The sequence below is a fragment of the Sapajus apella genome, unplaced genomic scaffold, assembly GCF_009761245.1.
Source record: "Sapajus apella isolate SASKATOON/1434 unplaced genomic scaffold, GSC_monkey_1.0 scaffold35, whole genome shotgun sequence".
Taxonomy (NCBI): Eukaryota; Metazoa; Chordata; class Mammalia; order Primates; family Cebidae; genus Sapajus; species Sapajus apella.
Window position 1 is genome coordinate 8,232,850 of NW_022436975.1, and position 23,809 is coordinate 8,256,658.

The 23,809-nt window shown below is 41.5% G+C and overlaps 2 protein-coding genes across 8 annotated transcripts in view; one reads left to right on the forward strand and one right to left on the reverse strand.

Annotated features, from left to right (window-relative positions):
• Positions 1-16,661, reverse strand: part of PLAG1 (PLAG1 zinc finger) — a 51,234-nt gene extending 34,573 nt beyond the window's left edge. For all 5 annotated transcript variants that reach the window (XM_032296131.1, XM_032296128.1, XM_032296127.1 and 2 more), the window contains exon 1: positions 16,467-16,661. The gene's annotated coding sequence lies outside the window, so the exon portion shown is untranslated. The remainder of the gene's footprint in view (positions 1-16,466) is intronic.
• A 407-nt stretch (positions 16,662-17,068) lies between these two features.
• On the forward strand, positions 17,069-22,823 carry CHCHD7 (coiled-coil-helix-coiled-coil-helix domain containing 7). Of its 3 annotated transcripts, XM_032296135.1 has the most exons (5): positions 17,082-17,181; positions 17,430-17,514; positions 19,989-20,058; positions 21,775-21,873; positions 22,644-22,823. In XM_032296135.1, exons 3-5 carry the CDS (start codon positions 20,017-20,019, stop codon positions 22,746-22,748), a joined length of 246 nt encoding a protein of 81 aa, XP_032152026.1. In that variant the 5' UTR covers positions 17,082-17,181; positions 17,430-17,514; positions 19,989-20,016; the 3' UTR covers positions 22,749-22,823. The 3 variants fall into 3 exon arrangements, with proteins under 3 accessions (XP_032152025.1, XP_032152026.1, XP_032152024.1); XM_032296134.1 differs by lacking the exon at positions 17,430-17,514 and having other exon boundaries at positions 17,069-17,181; XM_032296133.1 differs by lacking the exons at positions 17,082-17,181; positions 17,430-17,514 and adding an exon at positions 19,674-19,908.
• The last annotated feature ends 986 nt before the right edge of the window (positions 22,824-23,809 follow it).

The window sequence follows — 23,809 nt, forward strand, 5'->3', positions numbered from 1 at the left end:
TAGTAGAGATGGGGTTTCTCCATGTTGGTCAGGCTGGTCTCGAACTCTTGACCTCAGATGATCCACCTGCCTTGGGCTCCCAAAGTGCTGGGATTACAGGTGTGAGCCACCACACCCAACCTCAGAGATTTCTAGTTCTATCAGAGACTATTATCATCACTATTGGCTAAAATTTCATGAAATAGAGTGAACAGGCTTGTTCAGAACAAACAGAATGCATTTGACCTTGAATGAACCAGGTGTGATGCTGAGAATTTTTTTCATGCATTATTTCATTTAATACTTGGTGACTTAAATTCTCTCTGCTCATTTTCTTCTTCTGTGAACTGGGAATCAGGACAATACCCATGTTAGGGAGCTACTACCAGGATAAAAGGCATCAGTATGTGTAGGTGCCATACAGTCGGCACAGGGCAAGCACTTCAGTCAGACAGCACTGTTATTCCAGACAAAAGAGTCACTTCCCAGCACACGGGGTCAGTTACACAATCAGCTGGCCCACCACCTGCACTCTTCACTGAAGGTAACCAGCCTCCTTGGGCCAGCAGGGGAGAACATGCAGGGGACAAGTGTCAGAGAGGCTGGGGTAGGGTGGTGGTGGAGCCATGACCCAGAGAGCCAGCATTCAGGCCTGGTGAAGGCTGCAGGTTGTGAGATAGTCGCGAGGAGGCATGAAGTTCACGGCCGGCAGCTGGAGACAGCACTGAGCAGGTTCCCTTGCTTAAGGCCACTTCAGCCCAACTCCAGGGAAGCAGGAGATCCTGAAGCTCAAGGGGCCTGGCTTCTGGTGGGACAATAGCAGACAGTGCAAGCAGGGAGGGAGCCAGTGACCAGGGAGCCCTGGGTTGGTGAGATGACAGGGCCCAAGATGGGCAACACAAGTCTCTCCTTTGAGCTGTTACAGCTCGGGGCACCTGTCGCGCAAAACCTCCCAAGTGCTTGCTGTGTGCAGGTGAGAGGTGATATCAAGATGACGGACCCAGTCCCGCGGGTGTGGCAGGACACACCTAACTGCAAGGCAAGGCAGCTTCCTGTGTGCTCACTGCTCTAACATGGGCACCACAGGGGGCTTTGGGGAGCACAGAAGCACCCTGGAACCACAGAGTTGGCTGAAAAGGTGTTGTCTAGGGAGCAGGAAAAAAGGGAATCCCAGCTGGGTACGGTAGCTCACGCCTGTAATCCCAGCACTGTGGGAGGCTGAGGCAGGTGGATCATCTGAGGTTGGGAGTTCGAGACCAGCCTGGCCAACATAGTTAAAACCTGTCTCTAGTAAAAAAAATACAAAATTAGCCGGGCCTGGTGGCGGATGCCTATAGTCCCAGCTACTCAGGAGGCTGAGACAGGAGAATCGCTTGAACCCAGGAGGTGGAGGTTGCGGTTAGCCAAGATCCTACCACTGCACTCCAGCCTGGGCAATAAGAGTGAAACGCCATCTCAAAAAAAAAAAAAAAAAAAAAAAAAAAAAAAAATAGAATTCCAAGTAGAATCCAAGTAGAAGGAGCTGGGGGAGCCAAAGGCACATAATCATAAATATACAAATGACATGAAATAACTTCACACCCGGAGGAAAATAAGCCTGAGGGAATGGGGACAGGCATGGGTAGGGATGGAAGAAACACGCCTGGCCAGGGAGGCGCTGTTGAACCTGGTGATGCACCAGGATTTACTGTGTTGGTTTAACCAAGAAGTCTTCACTCTACTGTTGTACTCTCAAGATAGCTGTGATTCACATGTATGTCAGTATCAGAGGAGGGAACCAGCTCTATGAGTGTGTGATGCCTCCCCTGCATACTTCTGGCATTTTAATTAGGGTAAAGGAAGTTGGTGTGACCTTCTGTCTGGATATGGGTGACCTGAGGAAGATAGGCAGGGTTCAGGTACTTTCAGGGCCCAAGTGCCAGTCACACACCTGGCTCTATGGGCACAACCCAACGGGGCATGAGGACACGTCACTGTTGGAACGGGGCAGCACCATGAGCATTTCTCACCACAAGTCTCGCGGATGGTGCACGTACCACAGGCATAAACATGTAGTGTGTGCACATCTCTTGACCCCGTGTGCCTCCTCTCACTGCCCTTGGTGCGCTATCCTTCACCTGGCCTGTCTCAGCTCCTCTGCAAGGGTATGGGCCTCTCTCCAGCGTGTCTGCCTCTCTTTCCCCTCCTGGCATGTGTACACACATGTGCGTCCTCCTTTATGCGTGTGTCTTTCTCCCCTCATCCCAACCAGACGCATGGGGGTGTGCATGTGTATGCACACATGTGCGGTGTCCCTTTGGAGTTGCTCTGTCTGTGGTCTTGCGTTCCCACGTGTGGTGCAGGCACCCCCTCCCTCCCCTCTGGGGCTGTGTATGTTTATGGACCTCTGGGGCCCTCCCACCCTGGCGTGTGTTTGTCTCTCCCCCTGACTCTGGGGGTGTGTGTCTCTCTCCCTCTCTGGGGGTCTTTCTCTCTCCCTGCTGCAGAGCAAGTGTCTGTGTCTCTCTCCCACCTCTGCATGCTTCTGTGTGTCTTCCCCCTTCTGAGCATGTGTGCCTCTCTCCCCCCATCCTGGTGGGACTGGTGTCCTGCTGTCATGTCTGGGGCTGTGTGTCTGCTCCCGCCGCGGGAGTGAGTATGTCACTGCTCACATCCTGCCATGAGTGTAACTCTTTCTCCCGGCCTTCCTGGAATCTGTGTTTCCCAACTCCACCTTCTAGATGTGTCACTCTCTCCCCCAATCTGGGCTTCCTCAATGTCTCTTCCTAGCTTGTCCTGGGGAGCGTGCAGTGTCTTTCCCCGCTTTGGGGTCTCCCTATAAGCAGGGGAAAGACAGAGTCAGAGTTGCTGGGGCATCTCTTTCCCCTCTCTGGGTGTGAGCTGGGTGTGTTTCTCTCTTCTTTCTCTGTGCTTGCCTTTCTCCCACTGGCTCTCTCCTGAAATATAAACATAATTTACACATACCTGCACAGACAGATACAGCCTCCCACGCCCACTGTGGTTAGGTCCATGTATGTCTCTCTCTCTTTGGGATTTTGGGTCTCCCCTGCTCTGGGTATTCTGGGGGGTGTGCATCCTCTCCCCTCATGTGTCTGTGTGTCTGTGTCTGTCTTTGGGGATTTGTAGTTGTCTCTGTAGCCCCCACAGTAACAAGGCTTGCTGCAGTGAGGGCTGGCCTGGTGGCATTCAGAGGGTCTGTCTGTACTTGTTGGGCAGGGTTCAGCCATGGAGGGAGCAGGGAACATGGAGGGTAGGGAACCGCAGAGACAAGCTGAGCCACCCTCTATCTCCCAACCTTGCTGTTCCACACTTCACAGTTAACAAGGGGCTGGGTGTCTCCAAAGAAGTGCTCCCAGGCCTCTTCTTACTGCCTTCTATGGGGCTGAATGTTGTCCCAGACACCTTCTGGAATGGATGACCCATATCACACAGCCTCTAACTGCTGCTCAGGGCTTCCTCTAGCCTCCCTTCACCACAATCAAACCTCTGGACTGCCCCTGAAAACAGAGCACTCATCTCCAGGAATTTACCATGTGCCGATTCTGAGAGAGAGAAAGCAGGGAGGAGGACAGCATGCGGTCCTTGCCCTCCAGTGCTTGGCTCTAAGAGGAAGCTGCCTACACATGCACGGTATGGAGCAGTGCTCCAGGGCCAGTGAGAAGGACGTGGCTGTGCAGGCACAGAGGGGTCACCACAGCTAAAGCAGGCAGGCTGCGGGTGCCCCAGCAACATGGCTCTCAAGGGGGCAGGGGAGGAAGGAGGTGATGGGGGCACCCAGGGTCCTGTAGCCACGTGCAAAGGGCAGTACATATGAGGATGAGGCTGGAGGTGACAGCCACCCTGCAAAGGACAACCTCATCTCTGCTCCGGAGTACTAATGCCCTCCGAGCCAGAGGTGCCCACAGAGGCTGCAAGACAGTCCAGAAAGGTGGCTTTCTGCCTGGCCCCCTATCTCGCTCCCTCTGCCTCCAACATGTAGGGATCCTCCAATACGACCTCAGGGCCTCTGTATGGAGTGTCCCTCCAGGGCAGTCCTGGCCTGCCCCTTCTCATCATTCAGGCCTCTATACAAAGGCCCTTTTATTAAGAGGTCTCCCCTGATCACTGTCTCTTAGGGTCCCTCTTCCCCCTGGCCCCCAGGACTCCTCACCTGTGAACTTCTTCTTACTTCCTCCATGCTGCCTGCTGTGCCCTGAGGGAACTCTGCTTACTGTTGTGTCCTCTGCTCAACAATGGTGGGCTCTGGCTTAGTACCCAGCATGGTACTTGACTTGTGTGGCAGGTACTTTGTAAAATTTGCGGAACGAAAAGATATAAAAGGAAAGGTGTCGTGTACATAGATGTGGAGATGTTGGTGTAAACAGAAAAGAGACACGGAGGCTCTAGAGAGTGGTAGAGACCCAGGTTTCATTAATATGAAGCTGTAAGCTAAAGGTACTGCAGGAGTGGGAACCGGTGCTCAGGAAAAGTGTGCACTGAGAGAAGTGGACTGGGGAACCCTGCGAACCCTGGGGAACGCCAAAATGCTGCTGGGTAGGGGAAAGGCAGAAAAATGGGTGCCATCCAAACAAAGTGCAAAGGAGGTGCCAGAGAAGGAACCGCAAAGCCAGTCAGAGATGCGGGAGTTTGCAAAACACGTGGAATCCCGCAGAAAGGCTGAATGAGGATAAACGCAAAATGAAGCCACCAGGGTTGGTACCTGGGAGGCTGCTGATGGATGTTCCCTTCAAGTACAGACTCAAAATGAAGGGGCGGCATGGCTAAAGAGTAAGGGGAGATGAAAGAAACAGCACATGGACCACTCTTCCAGAAAGTCTGGAACTGAGGAGGAGAAAGGTACTTAGGGAGTGGGGATGATGAAGTCAAAGGTGTATTTTATTTTTTTGATTCGGGAAGATCTGAGCATATTTTGCAAGTGGAGAGGAAGAGATGGGAAATTCCAAGATGGGAGGGGTGAGTGGCAATACGAGGACCTACGAGGGGCCGGTGTAACCAGCTGGCTCCAGCAGCCCCAGCAAACAGCTCTGGGGCACAGCCTCCCCAACTAGGCCAATCCTTCCTGGCACTAGGCAGTACCTCCCCCACTCCCCCATCCTCCACCACAGGAGGGCTGGGTACCATTACAGAGGAATCCAGAGGTAGAGAGGGCACTGACAGCTCCAGCCTTCTATAGGAGCTAAGCTAGACATCTGGTGAGAGGGTTACAGGAGAACATTAGATGCGGAGAATCGCTGGCGAGAGGAACGAGCAAAAGAACAGAGAAAGGGGACTCACGTAAAAGAGCGGGTTTACATCATGGAAGATCCAGCTGTGAACCTCAATGTGTGCCCTCTCAACAGAATAAAACCCCTCCTGTGTGGCCTTCAGGACCTGATGCCTCCTGGCCCCAGTCTACCTTTCTAGCTTTCTCCACCATCATTCTGCTTGCCCCTGACACCCTGACACTCAATTACAGGAGAATGGGTTGCATGCTGCACATGCTGGGCCCAAGCATCCTTCCCAGGGTCCCCTAGCCTTCCCCCCCATTCTTGGCTCTACAGCCACCTCCTCTGTGAGTCTAATTCCCCCAGGTGGTATTAACTACTTCTATGTGTCCACTTTGTTGATGTCTCTATAACACAAGTATTAAACCTACGAAGGAAGTTCCAACTGAATATAGAAAAGGGTTCCATGACTGGGGGCCTAAAAAATGGTAGAGCCATTCACAGAATTGCTGAAGTCTGAATTGCTAGCAGAATGAACCTCGTGGTAAAGACCCGAGACTGCTGTGTGCAGGGCTCCTCTTCCAATGTGGGATATGTTCACGTTTCTGTAACTCTAGTCTAACACCCATGGGGTCAGTTTATTCTGGACTCTGGATCAACTTAACTTTCCTAATTCGTCCTCCCCTGCTCAAAAAGCTACAACGCCTTCCACAGCACATAGTACACATTCCTCAGGCTGGTAATAAAGGTTTTTCACAATCGGATCTCGACACACCTTTCCAGCTGCTCCTGAACTGTCCCCTTACAAACCATCCATCCTCTCCAGTCAGACTGGTCTTCTCTGTCTCCTAGCCTCTGCTGAAACCATTCCTCTCGCCTCAACAGTGCTGTTTCTTTCTGCCCATTCCTAACTCACACCTCTTTCAAAGCCCATTTCAAGATCCACCTCTCCCTCTCTTGAGCACCTATAGTTTTTACTGTCTGTATCATTCATTTAGCCTTTTAAAACATAATGCTCTGAGATCTCCTCATACATTATCTCATCATCCAAAGGCATAAAAGCAGAGAAGTTTAAAATTTTTTTCTTTCTTTCCAGATTCAACATTTAGCCACATTTCCCATGTTAATCATGTTTTCATTTTACAACAAATTTAAGGAGTATTTATGTGTTTATTGTTGGGGAGACGCAAAGGAAGAAAGAGAGAAATCCCCAACTCCCCCAAACCCATGGAGATAATTACATGACTAACAAAATGGAGATGTTAAACTTGGAATTTTATAGTAATTGGGACAATACCATATACTGTGTTAAATTCTTTTAACTCTCCTGGGTGGGAAGATCACCAGTGGTATTTCTAGCTTGGAGGCCCAACATCTAAAACTAACCAAACTAAGCAATATTTTCAATTGTCATCATGTAGAATTATATTGTTTATTGAACTAAGACCATTCAAAAATTTGGGAAAAAAACGTTTATTCATTATTCTGAAATCAAACAGCTTTGTAACAAATTTAAGGCAAAAATTAATAAAACTACTTATTTAAGATCCTTATTATAAGACAAAGTTTATGCTTACATTTTAGAAAAATCCCCTTTAGCTTAGTGAGTTGATAAATTTCCCCAACTCCTTATGTACAGCTTAAAGATAAGTTGACATTTAGCATTTTCTAACTTGAATTACTGTAAACTCTATGCCTGAAATTTTCATTTTTGTAAGAATGTATTTTTTCTTAAGTATATTAACTTCAATATGGACATAATTTAGATTTATGTTACTCAATTAACATATAATAATTAGCTGCTATAGGTCTGTCCATTCTAAAGATTTACTTATAAAAAATAACAGAATTCCAATTTCTAAAATCATTATTGCTTCTTGCATACACATTATCCCTGCATTTCCTAACTCATGAGATTGCTATGAAAACTAATGAGATAATATAGGTAAACGCAAAGACTGATAGGTAGCCAAAGTATGTTATGGCTGAAGCATAGTAATAATACTCAAAATATTTTGGGTGTTATAATTTAAAAGACATGTTGGCTAATGATTCCGGGAATAATTCAACCAATCAAGTTAAGTTTCTTTTTCTTTTAAACATAAACAGTTTCTTTTTGTGCTCATTTTTTGTTTTGTTTTTACTAGGAAAAACTTCCAACTAAAACTTGGCTAAATAAAAAAATCTTGTAACATCTCATCTTTAAAGGATCAGAACCTCTGCTTTCTTATTTGATCAATTTCAAGCTAGATTTAAAATACTAGTCTAATTCTACTTTATTTCAACGAAATGATGGATGAAACAGATAAAGTTGCTTATCTTTAAAATTTTTTCTGAATTTCTTTTTAGCAGTTGAAGACCACACTTCTGAACTGTGAAACTTAAAAAAAAATTCTAGATTTGGTACAGCATTAAACACAGAAGCAGAGTATACCACAATGCCTTTTATATTAATTTTAATACGTATGCTGATTTTCCAGAAGTGGTTTTGGATGTTACTGCTTGATTTTAAAAAGCACAGAAAACTAGTGCACGTAGTAGAGGCACTGCCATACACAGGGTGGCAGCACTGAGAACCAAACACATGCAAACAGCAAGAACACTTGGAAGGGCCAATGGAAGTACACAAGTGTGCCTGAAATCTGATTAGGACAAAACTTTTTAGACACACGGGTATTTTGGTTCTAATTAGGAAATTCCTTTTAATTCTGGAAGAGGTACCATGCATTGTAGAAAGGCTACTGTGAGTCAGCCTCTGAATGTGATCAATTGCACTTCTCTCACAACAAACTGCTCTCTCTACCTTTCCTGCACTGACAAATAAAAGGTGAAGTGAGAATGATTAAATTCAAGCACCACATCCGAGCCAATGTTTAAACAGAACAACTGTATCTCTGGTATATATCTTAAAAGATAACCCAGGCTATGATTATAAGTGCTCCCAGATAGCAATTTAAGAAAAACATGATTGAGAACACATTAAATAAAAGCAGTTACAGAAGTAGAGTTTTAAAATAACTGATTATCAGCAACCTCTCAATAGCAATTGTGTGAGATAGGAGGTACAGACATTAGATTATACTTTCTAAAAAGAAGGGTTTTTAAGAGAAACATCTGTAAACAGTACTTTAAAAAATTGAAATACCATTAAAAGTATTAAATGCTTGATAATTAAGAATTTAAATACAACAGACATTCAACCAAGTACTAACCTGTTTGTCACTATTTTTCTTTGAAAAATAATGAAAATAATTGAATATATCATGGTCTTTAAGCAATTTTGACCATATATTTGAAAAAAACAGTTTTATTCACTGTTAAAGTCTAGATGCTTAAAAACTTCTACAGACTTTTATATGTATTCACTTTATTTACAAACTTCTAGGCATAAAAAATAGATTCAGATACAAAAACAATTATTACAATTAAAATATGTGTATTTCAGCAGTAACCAAGTTATTCAGTTAAATAAAGCTTTCATTCTATGTCTAATTAAGCCTATTACTTGATAGTTTACTTTCATTTGATTTGGGTAAGCAAATATGACAATATATTTTACAAAAAGCATCTTTCAAAGCGTAATATATACCAAGTTATTGCTGAGAAATGTCTTATACCTTTTTCTTAAAAATAAACTGAGCAAATTACATTAAAAACCAGACCTGATAAATGTGCTTTACATAGAGCATAGTTAAATCAGTTATTCGTTGGCATGACAGTAGCCCTGAGAATGCTCATGTTTTATGAAGCAAGATAAAGAAAAACATAAAATGTCACTAACTCCTGTTTTGTGTGCCTGATCATCACAGACACTTTCCTTCTTTGAAACGTTTAAAAATCTTCCAAATAACTAGTAGGGCTGCTTTCACCACTCTTGGTATAATTAACCCTTTTCATTATAAATCTATTTCTATTCTAATGCTAAAATCCTATGAAATTGAATAGTAATCTTCAAATATGCTACGACAATTAGAAGAGAAAAAACTAGATTGCAATTTATACCATTAAATTACCTCAGTCAATAATAAATCAGGAAAACACATGAAGAGCATTTTCTCAGATTAATTTAGAAACAATTTTAAAGGTGCAAGGAAAGTAAATTCATGTTTGAGGTGTAGCTTATAATCGGATATGCTGGTCATATTAATATTTGTTTTTAAGGTTATAATAGGTTATAAGGTCATAACAATCCAAATATATAAAGTGACAACTGTTCCATGAGTTACAAATGTATGACACAGAATAATGGAGCTAATTTCTCTTCAATGGAATGCAATACTTAAATAAATTATGTTTAGGAAATACAGAAAATAGCTTAAGAAAAGGAAAGTGCTCATATATAATAAAACAGCATTTTCCCTTTATTGCTCAAAGTTGATAAAAAAATAAAACCTACTTATTATAAGTGTTTTAGGATATGATGAAAAATGATGAGAGCTCCATGTAATTCCAGCATTAAGACAATACAGGAAAAAACCAAGTTACTGAAAAAATCTAGTAGACTAAAATTCAACTAGTGCTATTTTGAACCTGTACACTTGAACTATCTGAAGTTTCCAGGTTCAATTTCTTAAAATTCTCATGAACAAGAAAAATTAAATAAATATTTGCTAACGTATCTTCAAAGGAATAAAACTGATTATGACACTTTACAATTTTGCCTTTGACCCAAAGGGGCTAAATTCCTCATTTGCTAATTGATTTCTAGTTTAACAGTCTCCAAAAATGTATTTTAAAGTTAAAGGGCTCTAATGTCTAACCATGGGTTAAAGGGATATATTTTTTAAAAAATGAGATGGCAGCCCTTTACGTGTAGCACTTATTCTGAGAATATTATCATATTCAGAAACAAAAAGATAGGCAATCATAATATGTAATATGTGTAATTCCAATACTGGTTTGCAATAATAATTCAAATATTTAATGACTGAAAGGCTAAAATGAGGCTCTCATTCTTAAAAAAGAAGAGTTCAAGACTCTCTAATGGCACATCCTTCACAATCTGTAAAGGATTCTGTCACCTTTTAAGAAAAGAGGTCCTCTTTACTCTCAAAATATTTTCTAATACTAAAGGCAACTTCTATCCCAGAAGATAATACCAAAAGTTTAGATTCTCTTTCAGAAAAGAAATTGCTAATTAATAAATGGGAAAGAAAAAATTCCTTTAATCGGCAGCATAGACCTAAAAATATTGCAGAAATTAAGAACTTTGTTGGTGAAATGTTGTCATTATCTTGTGAAAAGCTTTTTCAATGTGACTAAATCAGTAAGAAATTATTTAAATTGCTCTAAAAAAGTCCATAAAGCAAACTATTCTTAGACTGAGGTTTTAAAATTTATTTCATTAACTTAAAGTTTTAAGCTTTCTGATGAACAATGAAGAAAATGATTTTCAATAATTTCTAACATTCTCAGGACACTTCAAGAAGATACACATTTAAAATAATCTTTAAAATCTTTTATAAAAATAGCAGAAAGTAATTTTTCTTTTTTAAAAAATTCTAAATAACCATTACAAATTATTCTTAGAATTTAATTTAGTTTAATTCAAATCTAAGAAGATAAGGAAGGCAGGCTTTGGTGATCTATTTTAAAAAGGTCATTATAAAACCAGTAATTTGTATTAAAAATATTCTCTAGTAGATCTCTCCAATTATCACTCTAATTTTTAAAGCAAAATTACAACTTTGCCTTGTAGTTGGTTATTATTTATTCACATAAGATGAATTTAAAATTTCCCACAACTGTTATTTTACTCTGAAATCCTTATCTACTAAATTCTTTACCATGAAATTTGGACATTTTAGTCCATACTTATTGTTATATACTTTCATTGTTTAAAATTCTTATTTTTAAAAGGCATCAAAAAAACATATTTGCTTCCTAACATCTTCACCTTGCCAGGTTTTCTATGTTTTTAGATTAAGAAGATTTCACTTTTAAAATGCAAGGAAATACTTTAAGCAAATTTCTTGTCCTATTAACCTAGGACATAACTGCATAAGTTCATTCATTCTACACATGCACACATATTTGTTTTAGGTAGTCATCTCAAATTCCCAAAACACACTGTGGTTAGTTTTAATACCATGATCCTGTAGTAACTCTGTTTACAAGACATCCAGGGACTTTTAAATACTAACAATTTAATGCAATATCACACCACCTTTTTTTAAAAAATAAGATATTTCTGTTTCACAATTTTTTTTAATGTTCTGATAAGCATTTTTTAAAAAAAGAGCAAAATTCTTAACAACAAACACCAATACCTATGCAAAATCAGAAAACAAAAATACCCAAGTGCCCTTGGGAGTTCCATATCACCATACCCTTGTCAATACCACCCTGTAAAGAGGAGGCAGGGACAGCTATAAAGACTGAGTAGAATGCAAACCTCTGGGCAGCAGGCTAATCAATTTAAAAGTAAAAATCAAATTATGTCCCTGTAATAATTTCTACTAGGCTTTCATACACATACATTTCTCGTAACTTCAAATGTTAATAGCTCAATACTTTTTATAAAAGGTTATAATCTAAAAATCTTAATTTAATTTCTCAAATGATATTTTACAATGAAATTTGCAAATAGGATATAAAAGTTAACCTAACATAAATGAAAAGTAGTAACAGTGGATTTCAGGTTTGAGCATTTCAAAAAATTTAGGCAATAAAATAAATATAAAAAAGCAAAAATTAGTTACCTCCAAAGTATTCTTATGGTAAAATACAAAATAATTCCCACGCATGAATTCTAAACTATGGTGAACTTTACAGCTGATCAATCCAATTTACCCTGCCCTCATGTTTTACTTATTTGTAAATACTTTTCCATGACTATCTAAACACTAATTGGTTAAATATGCTGTCTACATTAATTCCTGCTAGAATTAAAGAAACTAAAGGTCCACCTTTGTTTTTCAGAAGTGACTGATATACTTTCAAAGTATTCAGTGTTTCAGAAAAGGTATTTATCAGGTTCTCAAGATATTTAAAAATGGCTCAAGGGATGATTTATAGCCCTTTTACCTTGATCATATTCACTACCTTGGATTTTGTTGAACAGATTCAGTTTTCTCCTTCTGAAACTCTTTCCTTACTCAAATAATTAAAGAATCTAAGATGTCATCAATATAAAGAGAAAAATTAATATTTATTTCTTTTACACTTGTAAACACACCACAGAGAATGTGTATTCCAAGAAATGTAAGTAAATTTCTTCAGTAAAACTTTTCTTTCCTTGGGGGTGTGTGTAACTGATAAATTTTTACATATCTTAATTTTCCAAAGAACAGGATACTAAAGGAAAAATATTAAAACATTCTTAGATGAAATTATCATTTTGACTACACAGCTCAAGAGGCAAATGATTAACTGAAACAAAACTTCAAAGATAGCTATAGATATATGTTTTAGTTATTTGGCTTTTCAAATCTCACTTAAGACAGGAGCATTACATTTAATTTAGGAAACAACAAATTTAATCCTTAGAAAGGAAAATTTGAAGAATACCAAACCAAAATGTACATAGTGACAACCAGGATTACATTAAAAATGAAGGAATAACCCCCACCTGTGCATGATATTAAAACACAAATAGTACCCCTCAAATTTTAAAACTACATTGATAAAAGCAAATTCACTAATTTATTTAGCTGTAAATGTCTATTTACTATTTACTAAAATATTTTGGTAATAATACACAGATATAGAATGTGTCAATATTACCCCACACTTATAAATCTTCCACAGCAGCTGAATTCTTTATAGAATTTCAAGTAGCAAAATTAGACATATAAATTTTAAATAAGGCTATCAATCTCTGAGGTTTCTCTTATTCCAACTGAAATAAAGATTTTGAGTACACAATATCATCACATTATTTTGGTATATTTGTATAATGTAATAGTAGCCTCAGAAAAAGACGTTCAACAAGTTGTATTTCTAAGGCATCACAAAAGCTCAGTACAATCAATTTAAATTAAATATTGTGCTGTGCCCCATCTAAATAAGACTCTCTAAGGGATTATAGATTTTGGATTTGTACACTCTGAGTGCATTTTCTAAATCAGACAAGTAGCTAGTTGCATAAAATACAAACATGAAGAAAGTTTTACACCACCCTGTATGAAAGGAAGAAAAATCACAATATCATCACTTTTGTTTAGATTGATAATAAACCAATCATTAAAGTGTCTCACAAGCTGAATAACACGATGATCTAATATAACTTGAATTCCTTCAGTTTTTTAATAGTGATTGAATTTATTGATATTAGTATCTGGTTTGTCAAAGTGGCAATTATTCAAGATCTAAGTCTCATTTACTTTAAATGCACAGCATAATTCTGACTACTTATAGTCAATGCAAGTGTCTTGAGCCAAAATACAATGAAAACATAAGATAAACTGAAAAGGCTTTGTAAGTATTAATGGCATTCTGAAACCTCTGGACAGAAGATCACCGGGCAGCGGGGAGTTTCCCTTCTCTATTGATAGCTTAATCCTTTTCCAATCAATTTTGATTTAATTGTGGGTGATGGGATTAATTTTTTAATGAGTTCTTAGAAAGCTGTAGCTGCTTCCAAAATCAGAAACCACAAGATGATGTACTCAAACACATTACCAATGTGATGTTGTTATGGAGGTGTTTACAGAAAGTTGGAAGAATTCAGTTGTAAACACAAGTTAACATACAATAGATTACAAAAATAATAACTTGTTTATATAGCATGGCAACAAAAAACATTCTATATAAAAAGTCTAAATATTCAGCTCTAATTTTAATCCATGTCTATAAATCATAAAAACAGGAGGAAATAGGGATTTATTTCAGAAACTCCATATACCTGTAGAAAATGGAACACAAGTAATTCCTACTGAAGATTAACCTTAATTCCCATTATAGTACAGCTAACAATTTACATATTTTGAATTTTGAAAATATGGTTGAAATCTAAAACATAAGAGCCAATAGTAGTTTATGGTCAGTAAACATTTTTTGTTAAATAACACAAATAAATCCAACTCAGAAAATGAAAACTCATAGGTATCAGGATTTAAAAAATCTTTTCACTTCATAGGAGCAAAGTTACACCCCATGTATAGGATGGGCTTTAAAAATGGATATGTAAACTTTTCCATGGTGTTGGTGTGTGTGCTTTCCCCCTAAAGAAATGCCTACTGCTTACAATTTTAAAGAATCTTCACCACTCTGTAATTTCCAACCAGAAGTCCTCAATGTACCTTAAGCCAAACTGAATATCATGTATTTTACAGCTTTTACAAAATGGCTGTAAAATCACATTATGGGCATACACAGCTCTTTGATCTCACTGCACAGAATTCATAACTGTTCAATAATGCTATACCATTACACCACACACCTTAAACTATTTCCATTTTTCCACAATTCCTTCCAAAATCAGCTTCCAAAGCAAAGCAATGTAACATGAAAAGTTCCTGGGAGGGCTTGTTACACAAAAGAACAGCTTGGATACAAACTACACACATATCCATCTTTAGTTGAGGCTGTTTATCCCTCCTGCCCCTCCATCACTCCTATGGGTGGGTGCACTGGAGTAACAGAAAGGGAAGGCTCTTCCATCACCACACCCACCCAGCACCTCTGCTTTTGGTCCTCAGACAGTGATTCTGTGTAAGTGACGAAAACCATAAGAAAAGAGAAGCTATCCCTTTAAAATGCCCTGTTCTGTCCCATATCCCACGTGGAACCAACATCAGCAGCACTTTCCCATTAACATCAATGTGATGCAAGAGACATCACCCTTTTATATACATAAAACCAGAAAACCTCAGCTTAACATTCTTTAGGAAGGACGAACAGGTGAAGCAAACGTGTCAGGAAGGGGGAAACCAAGCAACTCCACACCCCTCCCCAAAAGGTACTCCAGCCTTGCACTCCAGCCTCTCTGAGCACCATCACCTCTCTACCCCTCCTCTGCAGAGCCCAGTTTAAAGAAAGGAGGGAGCCACTAACAAAACCTGAAGCATAAATGCGACGAAAATGTAATCTAGAGCCGGAAAGGTTTCTTCTTCCAATCACACATATTAACTCTATTAAGAAAATGGCATCACTTTTTTTCCACCCAAAAAAACCCCGCAAAGATCATTAAAAGAGAGTTATAAAATAGAAAATATAGTGTTTATCTTATCTCAGATCAGTCCACATTACCAATAAGTTTAGCAGTTTCTGCACTACCATCTCCCCCCTCGCTCCCCCTGCTTCTCTTGCATCGGATTTTCACGTTTTCTCATTGTCGGTTGAGTTATAAAAGGCTTTTGCCCTTCGAAAGTTTTAAAAAATAAATAAATATTAACTCCTTGGTCCCTGCAAAGTCAAAATGGACTTCAGGGGAAAGGCGGTACATACTTTTACCTTTAGCGAGAAAAGGGGGAGCATCCCGGATTTTTAGGGATTTTTTGCGATTTTTTAAAAATTTTTATTTGGTTATATGCCTGAGTTCTCCCTCCATTTTGGTTGTTTATGATACTGACAACAAGCTGTCCCTGCTCTGTGCCGATCTCCTGCTTTCATTTAGCACCCCCTCCCCCTACCCCCCCTCGCAGCCACACACCCCAGGCTCACACCTCCCCGCAGACCCCGCACCCCGACCCCGGCTTGCCCACCTGAGGAAAGGGCAAAAACAAATTCATTTCTCCAGAAAAGAAAAACCTCTTTTGAAAAAGGGGCAAAGTTACCCCAAGTCACTCAAAGTGCCCCCCAAATATTGCCGACTGCGGGTTTCCGCCAGGCCCTTTGGGAAGGGACCTTCCCCCGGGATGTTTTGGTGGAAAATGCGGAGAGTTTACTCTCAAAACTGAATTTATATTAATTTTTCCCTTATTTTTCGGGTCTCTAATGTCTTCCGCTCTCGCTGCTGCCGCTGCCGCTGTCACAATATTCACAGCACCAGAGAGGAGGAGGAGGAGGAGGAGGAAAACTTTTCAAACTTTCCAGACCCTGAATAAAGGGTTTTTTTTTTTTCCCACCGACCTCACCTTCGGGTCCCCAGCCGCATCGCCCCCTGCCCTGTCAGAAGCGACTTCGGGAGTCCTCGCAGCCCCGCGTAATTATTTTATTTTATTTTTTATTATTATTTTTCTCTCTGGGGTCCTGAGCAGGGGCTGAGAGTAGCACAAACTTTTCCTCCTCCTGCCGCCGCCGCTGCTCCTCTGCCCCCTCGGCTAGTCCCATAATTTAAATAACCCTGATATTTCTCCCGCTAAACGCCTCGCCGCCGCCCCGGACCCCCGGAGAACTCACCGCGGGGCTTTAACATCCTCCCTCCGGCCCGTCCGCCGCCTCTACACCGCCCGCGGAATTTCTAATAATTTTTTTCTCATATTTCGGGCTGGACGCGGCGGGCCTGGAAATTGTTTCCTTACGCCTCTTTCCAGCAGCCATTGTAGTGTATGCGCTGCCCCTGCAGCCCAACTTGCAGCTGCCGCCGCCGCCGCCGCCGCCGCCGCCGACGTCGCGCCCACCGCCGCCTCCCCCGGCCTGTTAGGCCGCCGCCCCCGCCTCCCGTCAGCCCGCCCCCGATCCCCGCCCGCCGCTGCCCCCGCCCCTGGCGCGCTCCGCCCCCGGGGCCGGCCACTCGGCGCCGCCGCTGCCGGGAGCCGGCTCGCCTATTGGGCTACTGCACCGCCCGTCAAGCGGAGGTGTTAAGAGACCGGCCGCGCCTGGGGGGCGCGGCGGGGCGGGGGAAAGAGGGCGGGGTCGCGCGCACCGCCCCGCCCACTCCTCCCGCCTCGGCCCTCCTTTCGCCAGCCGGGGGCGGGGCGAAGCCCGCCCGCCCCTGCGGCACAGGGCCCCTCGCTGCTGTCAGTCTGACGGCGGCGCGCGCCAATTGGGCGGTTGGTCGCCGGGGAGCGGGGGCAGCAAGTTCGGATGCGCTCTACTTAAGGTCCTGCTGCGTGAGCCATTGACGTGTTTGGAGCTGGAGACGGCCTGGGTGCTGGCGAAGCGGAGGCCCGAGGTGAGTGGTTCCCCCGCCCTACCTCCACGGCGGCCTCAGTAAAGCGGAAAGAGAGGGGTGCCCCTGGGCCGTAGCGGGGCCCAAATCCACTTCTGCGGCGCGGAGGCGCTCCTCCAGGCTTCGCCGCAGGGCGAACCTCCTCCGGTTGCTCTTCCTCCGGCAACACTGGTCAGTTCGCTCCGGGGGCGAGGAAGGTGACCCCTGCCTAGTCCGGGCAACCCCAGCTCTTCCTCCACTCTCCTCGGCAGCCTTTGAAGTTGCCGGCCTCACCCCCAGTTCCCTGCGTTTTCCTCGCCCCCTGTCCCTCTGGGCACAGTCGCAGGGCACAGCAAGGTATGTTCACCTGTGCGCGCCGGTCAGGATCAGACGCTGACAGGCTGCACCGCGGAAGGCGGCGAGGCTTCGGGATCGCCCCTCGTTTCTCCTCGCCTTGCCTGTCCACCTCTGGCAGGCCACCCTTGACTTCTTGCCCTTGCCCCTCTGCACCTGGCGGTGGGTTACCGGCACGGTGTGTGCAGCTTCCGGGTTTAGCAGAGCCGCGGACCGTGCCCGGGCTCCGACCACGGGGCGTGTGGGCATGAACGTGTTCAGAAATGGTCCCTTCCCTTCGTCCTTTCAAAGCTACTTGGAGAGGGGGGACGTGAACCACTGCATGGTAAATCAAGAACTGCTTTATTAAGCGGTTTGCCCTTTGGAGTGGATTTTAGAGTTAATCCCCGAATGTGCTGTGGTTTTGTGGCCCCTCCTTCAAATCTTTGCTGGGTTTTTCTTTCTGGCTGTCCTCTGCAAGTAGTAGAGCCTTGTAACATTTGTTTAGTACATTCAAAAAGTAATAGATAAGGCCTCTTTAGCGGAGCACTCGATCTTGCACTTCAGCCCCGCTCCTCACTGTAAATTGACATTTCCTCTTCAATTCCAGTTAATACATAAGGAACTCATGGAAAGGAGGGGACTTTCGGAAATCCAAACTTAGAATGTCTTGTATTAGAATCCGGAAGGAAAAGGAAATGAAATGAAACTCATGCAGCAAACTTGAACTGGGTATATGTGATGTTACCTAGGTATTATTTTTTAAAAATTTCTGACTGATGACAATAAAATACAGAGTAGGATACTTTCATGTAAGGCACGAAACTTGCATTTAATGAAAGGTTGTCTGTCAGATCCTTGTTGAGATTATTACATCTAAGGTGTATGAACAGCTAAGAAGAGTTTTGTGTTCTCACATCATAGGATAGATGTAGAAAAAGAAAGCTGTGAATTTACTTAGTGCCATCATCTCTCTTAGGAAGAAGTCAAGCCTGAAAAAAAACCTGTCTTCAGGAGAGAAAGAAGCTTGTAGATATAATTGAACAGCATCTTGATTTCTTTTTTGCCAAGACGTTTCTGTTTACTGTATATTGTCTTGTATTGTTCAGTGAAACTTATAAAATTATTATTCAGTGATTACTTAAAGGACCCCAAAATAACCAAACCCTTTCCCATTCTTTTTTTACAAAGGCTGGTCTCCTTTGGCGAGCGCATCCTGATCTGTCCATTGTAGAATTGGGCTGGGTTACTCTTGATTGAGTCTACCTCCACTTTTCAGGAATTTATGGGGTTTGTTTTTCCTGAATATGCTTCATTTCTTTTTACATGACTGAAATTACTTTGAAATAATTATGACTATTGGTTTTTGAATTTTCTTCTTTCTACAACATTTCTTCGAAGATAATAGGAATACCAATTTCAATTGAATTCCATTATAGAGAGCAACTATATCCTAGGATATAGTTGACATACCTATTACATGAGTATATGACTTGACTTGGAATGATGAATTGGCTCTGAGGGAATGCTATCATCTTTAATCAATAAAGACTTTTGCAAAGCTGTATCTCTAGGAATTGAATTGGAAGGTTACTGAAGCACAGTAGCATTCCCTGATGTCTGCAACCCAGGGAAATAATCAGTTAAAAAGATGCCACTGGAAGTAAAATTTCAACTTGTTTGTTTTTTAAACACTATCACTTTGCAATTGTCAGCTAAGGGATAACTTGACTTTTTGGTGTGTTGGCTACCCTAGTATTGGCCATAAAATAGGCACTCTGGTACTTTAGTTGATGAATGCTTTTGCTAAAGTTGGACTGTACTGCATTCCATTCTTATTTTGTATGCTAATTGCTCTGTAATAAGGAAGTAATTGTTGGAATGCATACTGTATTCTTCAGTTTTATTAATACATTTAGTTGCTTAAACTTAAGAATAAGAGTAAGCCACAGCTGAATTATAATTGAATCATCTTTCTTTTTTTGTTTTTCTTAGACAGGTCTCTCGGTCACGCAGGCTGGAGTGCACTGGTGCAATCACAGCTCACTGCAGCCTTGACTTCCCATGCTATAGTGATCCTTCCACCTTAGCCTTCCAAGTAGCTGGGACCACAGGCACGTGGCACGGCGCCCGACTAATTTTTGTATTTTTGGTGGAGATGGGGTTTTGCTATGTTGCCCAGGTTGATCTTGAACTCCTGAGCTTAAGCAGCCCTCACACCCCAACCTCCCAAAGTGCTGGGATTACAGGCACGAGACACCACGCCCGGACCGTAGATACATTTCAATCCAATATATGGCCTTTGTGTTAAGTCATGGCAATACAAAGGAAAAACACGTTCAAGTTTTTATTCACAAAATACAGGGGATACATGAAATTCCTCACTAAACGATCATTGTGCCAAAATCAAAATTTCAGATACTTTTAGGGCTGTTGAGAGGTATTGATTTATTTTCTGTCATCTACTATGTAATTATTTTTTTTCTGTCTACCCTCAGTGAGAAGACTATTAGGATACCCTTGGAAATGCCGAGGCTGAGAGATCCTGACATAAATCCTTGCATGTTGGTAGGATGGTTTGCTTTAATTTTCATGAGGGTTAAGTTGGAAAAACAGGCGGCTTCAGTTTTGTGGGCATTTGTTTTCTGCAGTTGTTGAATAAAGTTATTTTTTCTACAAAAAATATTGCTGGCTAGCATGTCCTATTTTACTAGAGCAGTTTTCGATGTTTATAATTTCTCTAACAAACATTCATCTTTTCTTTAGTTTTCCTTATTTGTATAATTTGCAAGCATTTGGTTGTCACTGTAAAACCAGACAGGAATATGTACCACTGAGAATATTTAGTCCAAACGTGGAAAACTGGAAGGTATGATATTTTTAAACTGTCACTGACATTATTGTTTCACTAGTAATAATATCATCATCTCCTTGACAACCTGGCTGAGGGTAATGCGCTGATAATAGAATTAGCCTATTTAAAGCCTAAAGGTTTTCACAAAGGTAGCTCATAAAATGTTTTAAGGGTAAGCTTTTGTTGGCATTTATTTGGTATGATTTGCAATACTTGTGGATTCACTACCTTTGAATAATGTAGTTATCATACTGGTACAATGAAAATTATACTCTTTTGTTACATGCATTTTCCAAGTATATACATTCATTAAATATTTGGCATAGCAATTTAGCTTTGTTCTGTTTAGGCAGAACATGTTTCTTAGATCTGAGATGCAAATTATTTACTCATGTAGTTAAAGCCTTCCCTTAGATCTGTGGTCCCCAACCTTTTTGGCATCAAGGACCAGTTTTGTGGAAGACAATTTTTCCACAGACGGGGAAGGGGGCGGGCGTCAACAGGCATTAGATTCCCATAAGGAGCTTGCAACCTAGATCCCTCACAGTTCACAATAGGGTTCACCCTCCTTTGAGAATCTAATGCTGCCACTGATGTGACAGGAAGGGGAGTTCAGGCGGTAAGGCTCACTTGTCCACTGCTCATCTCCTGCTATCTGGCCAGGTTCCTAACAGGCCACAGGCCAGTACCCCTTTGTGGCCTGGGGGTTGGCGACCCCTGCTTTAGATGACATCACAGAATCATACCTTTCACTTTTAAGTTTGTTATCCAATGTACTTCCAGTTCACACAGCTTAAATTTAATCCCCATGTGGCATCTACTTTCCTTTGAACTTATAGCCTTGTGTTGTTGACTTTGGTTTTGAAGTGATACCTATTAAAATTGCTTATATAATAGTGTATTTGTGTAATGGAGTAAAATGGTAGCCAAAAATACATTGAGATGAATGGTGTTAATTTAGGTTGTCTTGATGTCGACCAGTTATTAGTGATTTCCTTGGAATCTTGAAACCAACGTTATGATCAAACATTCAGGCCGAAGTGAAAATCTGGAAAAGCAGGAGAGATGCACTGAGAGTCAGGAGACGGGTTCTGATTCTAGCTGTGCAGTAGTGATTTAACACATTGCACCTTGCCTCAGTTTCTTACTAAAATGGTTACTGGATTAATTGATCACAGTTATTTGCCTCAAATTCCTGTGACCATATATTCAGAAAACTGGCGCAGATTATAGAAAGGAAGGTGTTAGCCTGAGCACAGTGCATACTGGGATTGTTGGTGAGATTGTCCAGTTTTTATTAGGGTCTACCCATAAAAATAAACACAAATGGACTGTCTCACATTATTTGCTTCTGGGGAAGCAGTTTTTTTGTTTGTTTGCTTTTAGATCCCATTCTACCTTTTAAATGATGCCTGTCTTACGTCTGTAAGGAATCTGATGCTTCCATCAGATGTCTGGATGCAAATAACTATGACAAGGACAAGTGTTCTACTTACTTTCTGAAGTACAAAAGCTGCCGGAAATTCTGGGTAAGCCTAGATTGGTTAGTTTTGTGTTAAAACCCATCTCCTGGGCTTGAAACTGAAGCCAAAAATTAGTCAGTACCCACAATCCTTTCCCACTCATGGCTGCAGGGAAACCTAACTTCAGCTTTATCCTCTGTGCACTGCTTTAGCCCAAAAAGATCCTTGAGAGCTCTTGTTAGCTGCCTCATCATCCTCTAAGCTGTAAGAATGCAGTTTTAATATAGGTGGGTCTTCCTAGGCTTTTAACTATCTGTACCCCTAAAACAATGTCTTTGTTATACATTTAGCTTTCTTGGAGATGAACAGAATGTTTAACTTCCCTCAACATAACATCATGTTAGGCTTCCATTTCTGCCTTTTTCTCTTTCAGTGTCATCCATGGTAGTTAAAATGGTCCATTTTTCTGAAGACATTGCTATATAATTTATGTTTCCTTGAAGCACTGGATCCTGCTATTTCCTTTACCTTTGCTAGATGCACAATTATTCAGTAGCTCTTCTTGATGGACTGTATATGCTTCTGTGTTTTGTACTTTGTATATTCCCATCCCAATTGCTGTTAATGTATTCCTATGGGAATGACTACTTCTATTTAATTGTTAATATTTTTAAAACGTTTATCTGGAGTCCTAGTATTAGGTTTTAGATTTTTTTAAAACTTGGTTTTTAGAATTAACTTTTTGAGGAAGCAATAGCAAATCACTGGCAAATGATTAGCATTTAATACATGACTGATTTTGGTTTCTTCTTTTTTATTTTAATGCCTGTACACAGCATTCTATCATGATCCAGAGAAGACACAACGGAGTGAAGCCATTTATGCCTACGGCAGCAGAAAGAGATGAAATCTTGGGAGAAATGGGAAAGATGCCTTACTGAATGTTTGCATTAAACTTGTTTATAGAACTTAGAAGCAGATGAATACTTTTAATAAATGGTTGCTATAATATTTAAGTCTGTACAGCCCTCACCCATACAGACCTTACAATACAGACCTTACGTTCTTCAAGTGGAGACAGTGAAGTGGCCCTGTGTCCTTTGTGCTTGCTCTCAGTGCCATGCTGACCCTGTGTTGCTGCTGGCTGTGCTGTGGCATGAGTTTGCACGAGTTTCTAGACGTATGGAGTTAGGTAAGGCTACATGAGAAAATGAGCTTTTCCACTGGGTTTTGAAAGAAGAATCTGATGTGAACAAGTAAAGACTGAATGGGGCTGAGATACAGGCAGTGTTTCCAAGGAAAGGAAATGTTATGAGCAAGAGTGTGAGGCAAGGGAAGCTGGAACCACATTCAGAGTTACCTGTGGACTGCTCCACCTAGAATCTCAGGTGGGTAGAGCAGTGGTGGGGGAAGACTGGAAAGATAAGTTGAAGGTCAGGGATGTGTGGCAGGCCTTAGATCCCAGGCTCATTCCTCAAATCAGTTCTTACTTCCCTCACTTATATTTGTTTAAATAAGGTTAGTATATTCACTAGGGGCAAATGGTTTTTTCTAAATAAATGGCATAAAAAAGAACTGGTTTTCTTTCTTTAAAGAAGGGCTTAGTTACAGGATTCTGTGATTTAAATCCTTAAATATTGGATAGCTTTCTACAGCTGTAATATCAGTTCTTGAACCACAGTAACGGGAAGAAAGACAAATGGATTCCCTTGGAAGTAGGATTTCTATTTGCAGGATGAGTAGGGCAGGGAAAGGGGTCAGGGTTCAGCAGGTGAACTCAACACTGGGATGCGACTACAACTTCACTTTATGATATAAACACGATACGATTATTCAGCATGGTGACTGGGGTGGATTTTGAAGCAGCCCTCCTTATGCCCCCACTGCCTTTTAAAATCCAGTTTGTTGGTTGGGCATGGTGGCTCACGCCTGTAATCCCAGCACTTTGGGAGGCCAAGGCAGGTGGATCACAAGGTCAAGAGATCGAGGCCATCCTGGCCAA